We start from the raw sequence: 15,807 nt of genomic DNA on the forward strand, positions 1-15,807 counted from the left end.
ATTGAACCCAGGACCCTTCAGTCCTCAGGTTGATGCTCTATCCACTGAACCAAACCGGCTAGGGCTTAGTGTTTTTCTTTTTTCTGCTCTGAGTGGTTTTTTTCTATGTTGTCATCCTAGCAGTTGATTCGATCCTCTGCTTCATCAATCTTCTTATAATCCTTTTCAATGTAATCTTGATGTCAGAAATAGTATTTTTCATTTCTGACTGTTCTTATTTATGGTTTCTATGTCCTTTTCCATGCTGATGTTGTTCCCACTAAGTTCCTTATAGTTCTTCCTAAGTTCCTTGAGCATCCGTGTAGCCATTACTCTAAACTCTATTTCTTTTTTTTTTTTTAATTTCTTTTTTTTTTTTTAATATATATTTTATTGATTTTTCACAGAGAGGAAGGGAGAGGGATAGAGAGCTAGAAACATTGATGAGAGAGAGACATCGACCAGCTGCTTCCCGCACACCCCCCACCAGGGGATGTGCCCACAACCAATGTACATGCCCTTGACCGGAATCGAACCTGGGACCTTCTAGTCCGCAGACCGACGCTCTATCCACTGAGCCAAACCGGTTTCGGCTTTTTAAAATTTCTTTATTGATTAAGGTGTCACATATTTGTCTTCATCCCCCCATTCCCATCCCACACCCGTCCCCACGGATGCCCCAACCCCCTGTTGAACTTAACCATTGGATAGGCTCATATGCATGCATACAAGTCCTTTGGTTGAACTCTCCCCCTCACCCCACCCTCCCCTATTCTCCCTCTGAGGCCCGATAGTCCGATCGATGCCTCCTTGTTTCTGGTTCTGTTCTTGTTCATCAGTCTATGTTGTTCATCATTTCCCCTAGATTAGCGAGATCATGTGTCACTAGATATATACTTATAAGAACTGAATGTGAGACGAGCAATAATAGTTATGCTGACAGGCAAATGAATCAGTCTGTAGTGAGTTTCTTTCTGGACCAACAGTTCTTTTGAGACCCAATTTCAATGTCCACCAGTTCCTTATGTGTACATGTCGGCACTGACCCCTCAGCTCTGGATGGTGGACAAATGGTGGTAATGGAGGTCCGACTCCCTCTGGTTTGGTCTCGGCCGGACCCAGGGGCACGGCTTCACCCGGACTCAGGGGCACGTGGCCTCACCCAGACCCAAGGGGCGCGTGGCCTCACCCGAGCCCGGGACCCAGCCTCACCCGGATCCAGGGGCACACAGCCTCACCCGGACCCAGGATCCGGCTTCACCCGTACCAAGGGGCGCAAGGCCTCACCCGGACCCAGGGGCACATGGCCTCACCCGGACCCAGGATCCGGCTTCACCCGTACCAAGGGGCGCAAGGCCTCACCCGGACCCAGGGGCACATGGCCTCACCCGGGCCCAGGGACCCAGCCTCATCCGGGTCCAGTGGCGCGTGGCCTCACCCGGACCCAGGGGCGCATGGCCTCACCCGGGCCCAGGCCCCAGCCTCACCCGGGTGCAAGGGCGCAAGGCTTCACCTGGACCCAGGGTCGTGTGGCCTCACCCGGACCCAGGGTCGCGTGGCCTCACCCAGAACCCAGGGGCGCGTGGCCTCTCCCAGACCCAGGGGCGCGTGGCCTCACCCGGACCTAGGTGCGCGAGGCCTCACCCGGATCCAGGGACACATGGCCTCACCCGGACCCAGGGGCGCATGGCCTCTCCCAGACCCAGGGGCGCGTGGCCTCACCCGGAGCTAGGTGCCCTAAACTTTATTTCTGATAAATTGCTTAACTCCATCTCATTTAGTTCTTTTTGTGGGGATTCCTCCTTTTGTTTGGGGGTTGTTCCCTTGTTTTTGTTTAATAGATGTAAGTGCTGTGACTCCCGGTCTTGTGGGTGGCCTTTTGTTGTAAATGTCCTGCTGGGCCTAGTAGTGCATTCTCCTTGACCTCCTGAGCTGGATGCTGTAGGTTGTCTATTTTGTGGGTTATTTGGGCTCTTCCATGTAACTGGGTCTTGATTGTTGTCCCTCATGTGGGTTAGATCTCCTCTCATGCTGGTAACTGTGAGGGAGGGAGGCCAGCATATCAAGAGATATTTACATATCAAGTAAGATAAGGCCAAGATTTAAGAGCAGGGAGTTTGTTGTAATTTCATGAGTGTTATTTCAATGAATTGGAAGGGGTGGAAATCAAAATGAAGTGTATACAGAGTAGGAGGTAAGAAAGTTGAAATAGTAAAAAGAGATAGCTCTTCGATATAGTTAATTAGAAAAGGTGAAGACAGAAGTGCTGGCTAAGGAGGGTATGAAGTACACTTCTTCCATGGACTCCAAGTACTTTGAGAGTATGATAATGTCCTATTTACCTGTGTTATTTCATATTTCAGCTTGTCCATTTGCTAGAGCAAATTCCAGATTGTAAGTTACCTGAGGACAGAAACTATCTAATTTTTCTTATAACACAGAGCCTGACACATAATATGTCATAAATAAATAGTTGAATGAATCAAAAAAGATATATTTTCTTCTCTCTTTATATTAAAAAGTAAAATAATCTTTCTTTTTTTCTTATAGATTAAGCATATGATGGCTTTTATTGAACAAGAAGCCAATGAAAAAGCAGAAGAAATAGATGCAAAAGTAAGAATTCATGTTTCTAGGTTTAAGAAGTTATGAAGTTTTATGTTGTTTTGCTTTGCTAAATAGTAAGTAGTGGAATTGTTTAACAATGCATTGCATGGGACTAATAAGACTATCTCTTATAGGCACACTCTCCCTCCAGGGAGCTCATCCATGCCATTACACACACATACACACTGCACATATACCTAACCTCTAAGGGACCCAATGAGACTTGCAACAAGGTGAGCAATTGGCAGTGCTTGTCCTGAGCTAACCCCCTGAACCTGTCTCCAAAGCTCCCTTTTCTCTGACTTCCCAGTGAGGCAAAGCAGCCCAGCCCAGGCTCTCCTGTTGCTTCTTCTATGCCCTTCCTTGTTTAACTGTCATAAATATGTTTGTGCTGCGGTCAAGAAATTGTATTTGGTTTATAAATAAATAAATAAATACATAAATAAATAAATACATAAATAAATAAAAATATACAACATTAAAAGTAAATTTCCTGCCCTGGCCCGTGTGTCTCAGTAGTTATAGTGTCGGCCCTCATACAGAAGGATTTCGGGTTTGATTCCCGGTCAGGGACAAGTTTTTGGGTTTCAGTACCTGAGTTCCAGGTTTAGTCCTCAGCCCCGGTCTGCATCTGTGCAGGAGGCAACCCCATCAATGTGAGAAGGACACATTGATGTGTTGTTGTTGTTTTCTTTCTACCCCTCTCTCCTTCCACTCGCTATCTCTAAAAATAAGTGGAAAAATATCCTCGGGTGAGGATTAAATAAATAAATATTCCTTTCAAAACATTCTGATTGCCAGTAAGTATCCTTAAATTTTACTGTAGGGATTTGAAAAGTAATGGTGGGGGATAAAAGACACATATACCTTAGAGGAGAATTCCAACTGATTTATGTAGATAACTTCCCTTTGCAGGGAATTGGAGATTAAATCTTTTCCCCAATTATCATCCTCATTAGAGTGTGGGCTGAACTTAGGGACCAACTTCCAAAGAGTAGAATATGGAAAAGGCAAAAATATTAACTTTATGGTGGAAAAATATGACTTAACCAACTTTCTCACAGTTAACATCATCAGGGATGTGGGTAATTCATCAGGTTACCCGTTTATATGATAGGAAGAGAATACTTCACCAATGTGGTATTTGCCCCAAAACCTAATTAATATAAATGTGGTATTTGCCCCAGCCTAATTAATATAAAAACAAAGGGATAGTCTCGAAACTGTCAGTGTTATGTCCTAGCTAGTTTTGCTCACGAACTAATTCCCTTGTAGGCAGAAGAAGAGTTCAACATTGAGAAAGGTCGTCTTGTGCAAACCCAAAGACTGAAGATTATGGAATACTATGAGAAGAAAGAAAAGCAGATAGAGCAGCAGAAAAAAATGTAAGTAAATCCTGGTCACAGTATAAAACTAAAGAAGTTTTACAAAGACAGTGGGACAAGAGGACAGAGCAGGTGCTTTAAAGTCAGGCAAGTATGGGTTCTTGTCTTAAATGGATTACTTACTACATATCTGACCTTGGACAAGTCGCTTAACTTTTCTTTGCTCATTTGTGATAATGGAATCCTCATAGAATTATTGAAAGATTAAACTGGAATAACAGATATGAAATTGCTTGCCACTTGGTAAGCACTTAATAAATATATATATATATTTTTTTCCTTATTTTCCTAGTGTTTGTTTTATTTTTATTTATTTTTTATTAAGGTATTATATGTGTACATATCTTACCATTTCCCCCCTCCATCCCACTCCCATACATGCCCTCACCCCCAGAGTTTTGCGTCCATTGTTTATGCTTATATGCATGCATACAAGTCCTTCGATTGATCTCTTATCTCCCCCATCTCTCCCTAACCTTCCCCCTGTAATTTGACAGTCTGTTTGATGCTTTACTGTCTCTGTATCTATCTTTTTGTTCATCACTTTATAATGTTCTTTACTATCCATAAATGAGTGAGATCATGTGGTATTTTTCTTTCATTGATTGGCTTATTTCACTTAGCATAATGTTCTCCAATTCCATCCAGGTTGCTGCAAATGATGAGAATTCCTTCTTTTTTATGGCAGCATAGTATTCCATTGTGTAGATGTACCACAGTTTTCTGATCCAGTCATCTGCTGACGGGCACCTAGGCTGTTTCCAAATCTTAGCTATGGTGAATTGTGCTGCTATGAACATAGTGGTGCATATATCCTTTCTGATTGGTGTTTCTAGTTTCTTAGGATATATTCCTATAAGTGGGATTACTGGGTCAAATGGGAATTCCATTTTCAATTTTTTGAGGAAACTCCATAACGTTCTCCACAGTGGCTGCACCAGTCTGCATTCCCACCAGCAGTGCACGAGGGTTCCTTTTTTCTCCGCATCCTCGCCAACACTTGTCGTTTGTTGATTTGTTGATGATAGCCATTCTGACAGGTGTGAGATGGTACCGCATTGTCGTTTTGATTTGCATCTCTCGGATAATTAGTGACTTTGAGCTTGATTTCATGTGTCTCTTGGCCTTCCTTCTGTCTTCTTTTGAAAAGATTCTATTTAGGTCCGTTGCCCATTTTTTATTGGATCATTTATCTTCCTTTTATTAAGTTGCATAAGCTGCCTGTAGATGTTGGAGATTAAGCCTTTATCAGTGATAGCATTTGCAAATATGTTCTCCCGTAGAGTGGGCTTTCTTGTTGTTTTGTTGATGGTTTCTTTTGCTGTAAAAAAGCTTTTTATTTTGATGTAGTCCCATTTGTTAATTTTCTCTTTAACTTCCATTGCCCTAGGGGCAGTATCAGTGAAGAAGTTCTTTTGGCATATGTCTGAGATTTTGTTGCCTGTGGATTCCTCTAGTATTTTTATGGTTTCCCGTCTTATGTTTAAGTCCTGTATCCATTTTGAATTTATTTTTGTGTATGGTGTAAGTTGGTGATCTAGTTTCATTGTTTTGCATGTATCTGTCCAATTTTCCCAACACCATTTATTGAAGAGACTGTCTTTATTCCATTGTATGTTCATGCCTCCTTTGTCAAATATTAATTGAGCATCGTGGTTTGGGTCGATATCTGGATTCTCTATTCTGTTCCATTGATCAATATGTCTGTTCTTGTGCCAGTACCAGGCTGTTTTGAGAACAGTGGCTTTGTAATACAGCTTGAAATCTGGTATTGAGATCCCACCTACTTTGTTCTTCTTTCTCAGGATGGCTGTGGCTATTCGGGGTCTTTTTTTATTCCAGATGAATTTTTGGAGAGTTCTTTCTAGGTCTGTGAAATATGCTGTTGGTATTTTGATGGGGAGTGCATTGAATCTGTAGATTGCTTTGGGTAAATATTTCTTTATATTTGAAAATATGTTGATAGAGGAGAACCCAGATGACAGCATAGGTAAACACCTGTACTTGCTGCCTCCCAGAACCACATCAAAATTACAACTAAAGCCATAGCTGGTTTGGCTCAGTGGAAAGAGCATCACCCTGCGGACTCACGGTTCCCAGGTTTAATTCCAGTCAAAGACACATGCCTGGGTTTCAGGCTCTATCCCAGTAGGGGCTGTGTAGGCGGCAGCCGATCAATGATTCTCTCTCATCATTGATGTTTCTCTCTCTCTCTCCCTCTCCTTGCATCTCTGAAATCAATAAAAAAAATATATATTACAATTAAAATACAGAACAACCATCATAAAACTTTATGAAATCTGGCTGATCGGAAGTCCTATAACTAGAGAAGTAAAGAAGAAAGTACACTGAGACTGGTAGGAGGGGCAGAGATCCGGAACAGGCTGATCTGACACCCACATGTGCTGTTATATTAATCAGGAGGCAGATTTTCTCAGCGGAGGCCGCCTGTCAGGTGCAAGGGGTCCCATCCCCACACTAGTACCCTAGCCCAGGTTTCCAGAGTTGGGTAGAGAAGCCCCCACAACTACAGGCTGTAAAAACCAGTGGGGGTTGTGGCTGAATAAGACAGAGGCTGCTGGAGTCCCAGGTTTTCCTTTTAAATTGCTCAGGTACAATCTTACACAGTTCCACTTCCTCCAAGCTCCATTGCCGGGGGACCCAGGCACATATGGGGAGAAACTGGATTGTCTGGCATGGGGGCAGGAACTTGGGGGCAGCTTTCTCCCAGACGGGGTACTCACAAGGGACATTGTTCCGGTGCTGGGACCTCCCCTCTCTCAGGGCTGACTAGCAGCCATATCTGAGTCTCCCTCAGCCTGGAGTAAACTGGTTGTTCTACCCTGAAGATTCCCTGAGACTCTACCCCATCAAGTTTGCAGCCCCACCCAAGCTGTTTGTAGTTGCTTTTCCTTATGAATGGCCTGTCCTGGCTCAGGCTTCAAATCTTCTTAAAAATCTCAAACAAGCTGAAGGTGGTGCCCCCAAACCTATCAATAAAAGGCCCAAGACCCAGCACTAGCACCAGCCTGCCTTGTTCACAGGTCCAATACAAGTAGCAGTCATCTGCAGACCTCTCTGTAGTTCCTGCTGGGTGGCTCCAGTGGCTGCCTTTGCACCTCCCAGGAAGCCCCAGAGCCAGTGCACCCATTTGACAGCTTCAGACCACACCAGATTACAACTCTGCACATCCAGAAGTAACACACTCCAGAGGCAGACTCAGTGAGCACCAAAGCCTCCCTTAAGTAACTCCTGCTCCATAGGGGTGTATCCTGCACGGCAGCTCTCCCACTGTAGTCGCAGCTGGTCCTAGAGGTCAACTCTTCCCAGTGACGCCAACAGCAATCAAAACTCATTTCCAACAAGACTGCACACAGCCCACACAGGGTCCCTGGAGTGCCATATCAGGTGACTGGGGAGGCTGAGCCATTGGATCCTACAGGACACCTACTTCAGAAGGCCACTCTACCAACTCCAGGAGACACAGCAGCTCTACCCTAATACATAAAAAGAAACACAGGGAAGCAGCCAAAATGGGGAGACAAAGAAACATGTGGCAAATGAAAGAAATGGAAGCAAGCAAACTGCTGGATACAGAGTTCAAAACCATGTTATAAGCTTACTCAAGGATCTTCATGAGACTTTCAAGGATCTTAGTGAGAATGTCAAAGACATGAAAAAGGACCAGTCAGAAATTAAGCATACACTAATTGAAATAAAGAATAATTTACAAAGTTTCAACAGTAGAGGATTCCGAGAATCAAATCAAGGATTTGGAATATGAGGAAGCAAAAACACGCAATCAGAAGAGCAAAAAGAAAAAAGTTAAAAAATATGAAGATAGTGTAAGGAGCCTCTGGAACAACTTCAAGCCTACCAACATTTGCATTATGGGGGTGTCAGAAGGAGATGAGAGAGAACAAAATATTGAAAACCTATTTGAAGAAATAATGACAGAACACTTCCCCTACCTGGTGAAAGAAACAGACTTACAAGCCTAGGAAGCTCAGAGAGTCTCAAACAAGAGGAACCCAACGAGGCCCACACCAAAATACATCATAATTAAAATGCCAAGACTTAAAGACAGACAATCTAAAAGCAGCATGAGGTAAGCAGTTAGTTACCTATAAGGGAGCACCCATAGGACTGTTAACTGACTTCTTTTTTTTATTGCTTTTTTACAGAGAGGAAGGGAGAGGGATAGAGATTTAGAAATATCGATGAGAGAGAAACACCCATCAGCTGCCTCCCGCACACTCCCTACTGGGTATGTGCCCACAACCAAGGTACCTGCCCCTGACCAGAATCGAACCCGGGACCCTTGAGTCCGCAGGCCAACGCTCCATCCACTGAGCCAAACCGGTTAGGGCGTTAGCTGACTTCTTAACAGAAACTTTGCAGGCTAGAAGGGAGTGGCAAGAAATACTGAAAGTGATTAATAGTAAGGACCTACAACCAAGATTACTCAGCAAAACTCTAATTTAGAATTGAGGGTCAGATAAAGAGTTTCACAAACCAGAAAAAAACTAAAGTAGTTCATCACCACCAAACCAGTATTACATGAAATGTTGAGGGTATTCTGTAAGAATAGGAAGGAGAAGAAGAAGGAGAAAGATAAAATATATGAACAATAAAAGGCAACACATACACATATCTATTAATTGAGTATAAAAATCAAAATAATCAACCATAAACCTAATGAACAAAATAAACTGGTGAATAAAATTGAATCGGAATGGAAACGTGGAATAAATTGACAAATCTCAGAGGGAAGCGGGTGGGGGAGGGGAAGAGATTAACCAAATGTCTTACCTATCGACAGAGACAGTAGGGTGGTGAAGGCCTGGGGTGGGCCAGGAACTGGGTGGAGGGGACCAATGGGAGGAAAAGGGTGACCTCTGTAATATTCTCAACAATGAAGGTTTAAGAGAAAAAAATAAGTTGGTAGAAATAATTAAGTAAATTTTAGTGGACTTCTCTATGGTTTTTGTTTTTTATATTGTACTGATACTATTTTTTTTCTATCTTTGCAGTCAGATGTCCAATATGATGAATCAAGCAAGACTCAAAGTCCTCAGAGCGAGAGATGATCTTATTACAGTGAGTAATTAGTTTCTATTAGTTATGAAGTTGTATATATTTGCCTATTATAGAGAACTTACTAGTTAACATTAGCTAATTAAAAAGTTGAACTAGTGACCCCATGCACGGATTTGTGGACATTAAAAGAAAAAATAATTAAAAGAAATATATATATAGATATAGATATATATTTATATATATATATTTATATATATATATATATATATATTTTTTTTTTTTTTTTTTTAATTTCTTTATTGATTAAGGTATCACATATTTGTCCTCATCCCCCCATTCCCAGCCCACACTCCTCCCCACACATGCCCCCACCCCCTGTTGTCCTTAACTGCTGGTTAAGCTCATGTGCTGAAATATTTTAATACTGCTATTTGCCTTTTCTCCCTCAGCACCTTGGAGCTGAGTGGCGGCCCCACCCCGAACCGCTGCCACTGGTCGCTGTCTACGGGGCAGTGGGCGGGGCTATCGGGCTCCCACTCAGCTCCCTCAGTGCCTGGGAGCCAGGCAGCACCTTCCCCTAGCCTCCCCCACTGGTCGCCGTCTGCCGGGCAATCAGGCCCCCACTCGCACCACCCTTGGTCTGGCGCTGCCTGCTCATCTGCTCCACCATGGTCCCACTCTCGTTGGGGCCCATTGGGGCCAGCAGCACCTCCACTGCTGCCTGTTGCCAGCACCACATTGCCGATGCCCTCCATGTTTCGTGCTGCCCCCTGGTAGTCAGCGCACGTTATAGCGAGTGGTTGAACGACCCCCTGAGGGGACAATTTGCATATTAGGCTTTTATTATATAGGATGATTTTGAGAACGAGAGAATATAAGTATAAAAATGAATAAGTTATGTTCCTGTCTTAAAGGACCCTCTGATCTAACAGAGCTCATAGACCCTTCTGGATTATGTCATGGATGGATTGACAACACATATGAGGGTGATAGGCACTATGGAGGCTAGAGTTAATATAAGGCATAAGTACAGGTTAAAAAGGTTTGCCTACTTTCAATAGAAAGTTTCATTGAAGTTTTTATTTTATTTTATGGGGACTATCATAAATAAGGTCCATGTGTGAGTGTATAGGCTAAGTTTAACAGGGAAAAGGTTAGACACAAGAAAACTATTTGGGCCCTAACTGGTTTGGCTCAGTGGATAGAGCATCCACCTGTGGACTGAAGGGTCCCAGGTTCGATTCTGTTCCAGGGCATGTACTGTGGTTGTGGGGGTATTCCCCGGTAGGGGGTGTGCAGGAGGCAGCTCATCGATGTTTCTTTCATCGATATTTCTAACTCTCGATCCCTCTCCCTTCTTCTTTGTAAAAAATCAATAAAATATATTTTAAAAAAAGAAACCATTTGGGAAGTATTGTTGTCCTAGGAAGAGGACAGAAAACCTCCAGAAAAATGCCATTTAGTTGAGAAACCCTAGAGGTATTAGACTTGTATTCAGGAACTAAACAAGGATGCCTGCTGATATTCATTGTTATTTTAGAGGACCTAGAGTCCTTATAAAGTGGAGAAATAAGTTATATAAATATTGGAGAGGAAGAAACAATTATTTTTGCACATATAATCATCTATATAGAAAATACAACATCCAAAAAACAGTAAGAACTAGTAATTCTTTCAAAAGATGACTATTACACAGAGAACTTACAGGAATTGAGTTTTTCTTTATGCCAACAATAACCAATTAGCAAGTAAAATAAAAAGTAGATCTCTTTATAATAGCTACAAAAATTATTTAATTTTTGGGAATAAATTCAAGTGAATTGTATCTATATGAAAAAGCTATAAGTCTTGAGTAAATGGAAAACATACCATTTTCTTGAATAATTAAAGAAACAAACTGAGATTATAAGATGTGGTTTATATTAGATGAATCTGGCACGGTGTCAGTGTTGACACATTTTATAGGAAGATGTTCCAGATGTTGACGATTGATTCCTCCTCTTCCAAGTTCAACACCAAATACTGAATTTTAAGCCTCACTAACTAGGAGAATGGTCGTTTCACTAACAAAAATGGGAAGTTATAAGAAAAAGAATCAGCTCACCTGGCTAGTTTGGCTCAGTAGTTGAGTGTCAATTCAGGAACCAAGAGATTGCGGTTCCATTCCCAGTCAGGGGACATTCCCGATTGTGGACTTGATCCCCAGAAGGGGGTGTGCAGAAAGCAGCTGATCGATGATGTTCCCTCACATCGATGTTTCTAATTCCCTCTCCCTTCCTCTCTCTAAAATCAATACAATTATATTTTAATAATATTTTATTGTTTGTTTTTTTTCTAATTTTAAAATACTAATTTAAGTTTTTATTGAAAACTGCTTTAAATCTTTTAAAATATATAAATAACTACTAGTTTGTCTTTAGAAGGAAATTTTAGTTGTCATGGATATAACATGATACCTAAAGTTCAGATCAGTCATTTATTTATCAAACTAGAGGCCCAGTGCACAAATTTGTGCACCAGTAGGGTCCCTTGGCCTGGCCTGCAGGATTGGGCCGAAACCGGCTCTCTTGACATCCCCTGATGGGTCCTGGATTGTGAGAGGGCAGGCCAGGGTAAGGGACCCCACCGGTGCACGATCGGGGCTGGGGAGGGACGTGAAAGGTTGGCCAGCCAGGGAGAAACCACGGGAGGGCTCCAGGGTGTGTCCGGCCCGTCTCACTCAGGTCCCAATTGGCCAGACCCCAGCAGCAAACTAACCGACCGGTCGGAGTGTCTACCTTCTGGTGGTCAGTGCACATCATAGCAACTGGTCAACCGGTCGACTGTCTGCCCCCTGGTGGTCAATCAATCATAGCAAGCGGTTGAGTGGCTTTAGCATATCATTAGCATATTACACTTTGATTGGTTGAACAGATGACCAGACACTTAGCATATTAGGCTTTTATTTTATAGGATGTGTGAATACTTACTGATAATAAGTGATAATCTCTAAGTATTAGAGATATAATAAAAGCAAGTTCTTGCTTTTGTGGAATTTAACATCCTAGTAGGTTGAATATAAGTTGTGTTTAAAAAATACATATAGCTCTAACTGGTTTGGCTTAGTGGATAGAGCGTCGGCCTGCGGACTCAAGGGTCCCAGGTTCGATTCCGGTCAAGGGCATGTACCTTGGTTGCGGGCACATCCCCAGTAGGGGGTGTGCAAGAGGCAGCTGATCGATGTTTCTCTCTCATCGATGTTTCTAACTCTCTATCCTTCTCCCTTCCTCTCTGTAAAAAATCATAAAATATATTAAAAAAAAAAAAAGAATATTTACACATTTGTTATACTGGTACATTTTAGTAACATCTCCCATCATACATGGTGACTTTCAAATTTTGAGGGAGGTGAGTTTTGTGGAATGAACATGTTTTTATAAATGGAAAAGATTCAACTTCAGATAGCTTTTCAAAATATTGTTAACCATCCTTTTCTTCAAGAGATGGGCTAGAGCAGTGGTCGGCAAATTCGTTAGTCAACAGAGCCAAATATCAACAGTACAACGATTGAAATTTCTTTTGAGAGCCAAATTTTTTAAACTTGAACTATATAGGTAGGTACATTGTTATTAACTTAACTAGAGGCCCGGTGCATGAAATTTGTGCATGGGGGGAGGGGGGAGCCCAACCTGCACCCTCTCCAATCTGAAACACCTCGAGGGATGTCCGACTGCCTGGTAGGATCGGGCCTAAACGGGCAGTTGGACATCCCTCTCACAATCCAGGACTGCTGGCTCCCAACTGCTTGCCTGCCTGCCTTCCTGATTGCCCCTAACTGCTTCTGCCTGCCAACTTGATCACCCCCTAACCACTCCCCTGCCAGCCTGATTGATGCCTAACTGCTCCCCTGCCAGCCTGTTTGTCCCTAACTGCCCTCCCCTGCAGGCCTGGTACCCCTCTGCCAACTGCTCTCCCCTGCAGGCCTAGGTCCCCCCCAACTGCCCTTCCCTGCAGGCTCGGTTGCCCCCAACTTCCCTCCTCTGCCATCCTGGTCACCCCTAACTGCCCTCCCCTGCAGGCTTGATCGCTCCCAACTGCCCTCCTTTGCAGGCCTGGTCCCTCCCAACTGCCCTCCCCTGCTGTCCATCTTGTGTCCACATGGGGGCAGCCATCTTTGACCACATGGGGGCAGCCATATTGGGTGTTGGAGTGATGGTCAATTTGCATATTATTTTATTAGATAGGATTAGGGTACTCCTAAGTTGGCCTTTGTTAAAAACATGGTATTTTGTGGAAGAGCCACACTCAAGGGGCCAAAGAGCCGCATGTGGCTCGCAAACTGCAGTTTGCTGACCACTGGGCTAGAGGAAGAGGGTTACGTTTCATAATTTTGAAACAAATCAGCAATTCTAGTTCAGGGCAGGTTGAAAGCTTGGCTTCCTCAGTCGCCAGGGACAACCCTAGCCTGCTCTCTCCAGCTCCGTGGCTGTTGCCATTTTTCTTGGGATTTATCTTCTATAATTGAAACTTTGTATTCTTGAGTGGAGGCCTGGGCCCACCAGGGTGTGTGGAAAGCTTGGCTCCCTCTATTGCTGGGGAAACCCAAGCCTCCCTCCTGCTCTCTGTGGCGGCAGCCATCTTGGTTGGGGTTCATTTGCATACTCACTGTGATTGGCTGGTGGGCGTGGCTTGCGGCTGTAGTGGAGTGATGGTTAATTTGCATATTACTCTTTTATTAGGTAGGATTAAATTAGATAACCTAGGTAAAATGCCAAGAATAAGGCCTAGCCAAGATATAGAAGCAACCCAAGTGTCCATTAATAGATGAGTGAATATAAAAGCAGTGATACATATACAAATGGACTAGTGCTTGGCCATAAAAATGAATGAAATCTCACCATTTGTGACAGCATACATGGACCTAGAGGTTATTATGCTAAGTGAAACAAGTCAGAGAAGGACAAATACCATATGATTTGTCAGTGGCTAGGAGATGGGCTGGAGCAAGTTGAACAAAAAACAGAGCCCTTAATTTGACAATACATGCAGGAAATGGAAATTATGTGTGGAATCTAAAGAGCAAAATAAACAAAGAAAATAGAAACAGACATAGGTAACATTGAACAGACTGATGATTGTGAAAGGGGAGGACAGTTGGAAGCCTGGGTGAAAAAAGTGAAGGGATTAAGAACTGCAAATTTGTAGTCACAAAATAGTCCCAGGGATGTAAAGTACAGCTTAGGGAATATAGTCATTAATGTTGTAATAACTGTGTACAATGCCAAGTGGGTACTTGAAATGTCAGGGGGTAAAGTATATGATTGTCTAACCACTATGCTATGCACCTGAAACTTTCAAAATAATATTGAATGTAAAGTATAATTGAAGACCCGAAACCGGTTTGGCTCAGTGGATAGAGCGTCGGCCTTCGGACTCAAGGGTCCCGGGTTCAATTCCGGTCAAGGGCATGTATCTTGGTTGCAGGCACGTCCCCAGTAGGGGGTGTGCAAGAGGCAGCTGATGGATGTTTCTCTCTCATCAATGTTTCTAATTCTCTATCCCTCTCTCTTCCTCTCTGTAAAATAAAATCAATAAAATATATTTTTAAAAAAGTATAATTGAAGAATAAAGTTTAAAAAAGAGATTAGATTATTAAGTGATATATTTTATTCAAAAGAGTTGATTTATGTTAAAGTGTGTAAAGCTCAAATAAAAAGATATTTTAAAATAACAGCTGGTGTTATAACATTTTTAAAAATAGGTTTCTATTTATTTTAGAGAGAGAGAAACATCCATCAGCTGTACACTCCCTACTAGGGATCGAGCCCTGCAACCCAGGCATGTGCCCTGACCTGAATTGAACCAGTGATTCTTTGGTGCATGGGATGACACTCAACCAACTGAGCCACACTGGCCAGGGTTGGTGTTATAAATTTTAATCCCAAGGAATTTGGGTATGTTATAGTCCTCCACAAATAAAAAATATTACTTTTATCATTAAAAAAATAAATACAAGAGGAGGAGCAACTAAAGGATGCTGATAAACTTTGGGGTTTGAATTGCCTTAGGAATTCAAGTGAAGTGTTCTGAATTGGGCTGAGAAGAGAGTTGGGACACATGGATAGCACAGAAGTCCCAGGTAGAGCTACGGTATAAAGGAAGTCACCAAGGTCGTAGATGTAGAGTTAGAAGAGGGTCAAGTAAACTACTGGGGAGTATCGTCTGTTCCATGCAGGAAAAGAAGAGATTGCTGAGGGAAGCAAACACAGGGAAAAGCAAACAAAGTGTGGCAGAATAAGGAGAAGCCATGGAAACAACTTGAACTGCCCTGGCTGGGTAGCTTAGTTGGTAGGAGTGTCGTTCCGTGTGTGTACACACACAACACATGTTGCAGGTTTGATTTCTGGTCAGGGCACATACCTAGGTTGCATATTCAATCCCAGGTTGAGGTGCATACAGGAAGCAACCAATATTTCTCACATCAATGTTTCTCTCTCTCTCTCTCTCTCTCTCTCTCTCTCTCTCTCTCTCTCTCTCTCTCTCTGTAAAGTCAATAAAAACATCCTCCATCCAAGCTGGTGTTGCTCAGTGGTTGACCTATGAACCAAGAGGTCATGGTTCGATTCCCATTCAGGGCACATGCCCAGGTTTCAGGCTCAATCCCCAGTGTTGGGCATGCAGGAGGCAGCTGATCAATGATTCTCTCTCATCATTGATGTTTCTGTCTCTCCTCTCCATTTACCTTCCTCTCTGAAGAATGTATCCTATCTAATAATAGAGTAACATGTAAATTACCATCACTCCGCTACGCCCACGA

At 42.8% G+C, this 15,807-nt stretch overlaps 1 protein-coding gene across 3 annotated transcripts in view; it reads left to right on the forward strand.

Annotated features, from left to right (window-relative positions):
* Positions 1-15,807, forward strand: part of ATP6V1E1 (ATPase H+ transporting V1 subunit E1) — a 54,049-nt gene that overhangs the window by 27,784 nt on the left and 10,458 nt on the right. For all 3 annotated transcript variants that reach the window (XM_054718672.1, XM_054718670.1, XM_054718671.1), the window contains exons 2-4: positions 2,530-2,595; positions 3,862-3,971; positions 9,005-9,071. In XM_054718672.1, coding sequence (XP_054574647.1) covers positions 2,530-2,595; positions 3,862-3,971; positions 9,005-9,071 — 243 coding nt within the window. The remainder of the gene's footprint in view (positions 1-2,529; positions 2,596-3,861; positions 3,972-9,004; positions 9,072-15,807) is intronic.

This window comes from Eptesicus fuscus, chromosome 7 (genome assembly GCF_027574615.1).
Source record: "Eptesicus fuscus isolate TK198812 chromosome 7, DD_ASM_mEF_20220401, whole genome shotgun sequence".
NCBI classification, from domain to species: Eukaryota; Metazoa; Chordata; class Mammalia; order Chiroptera; family Vespertilionidae; genus Eptesicus; species Eptesicus fuscus.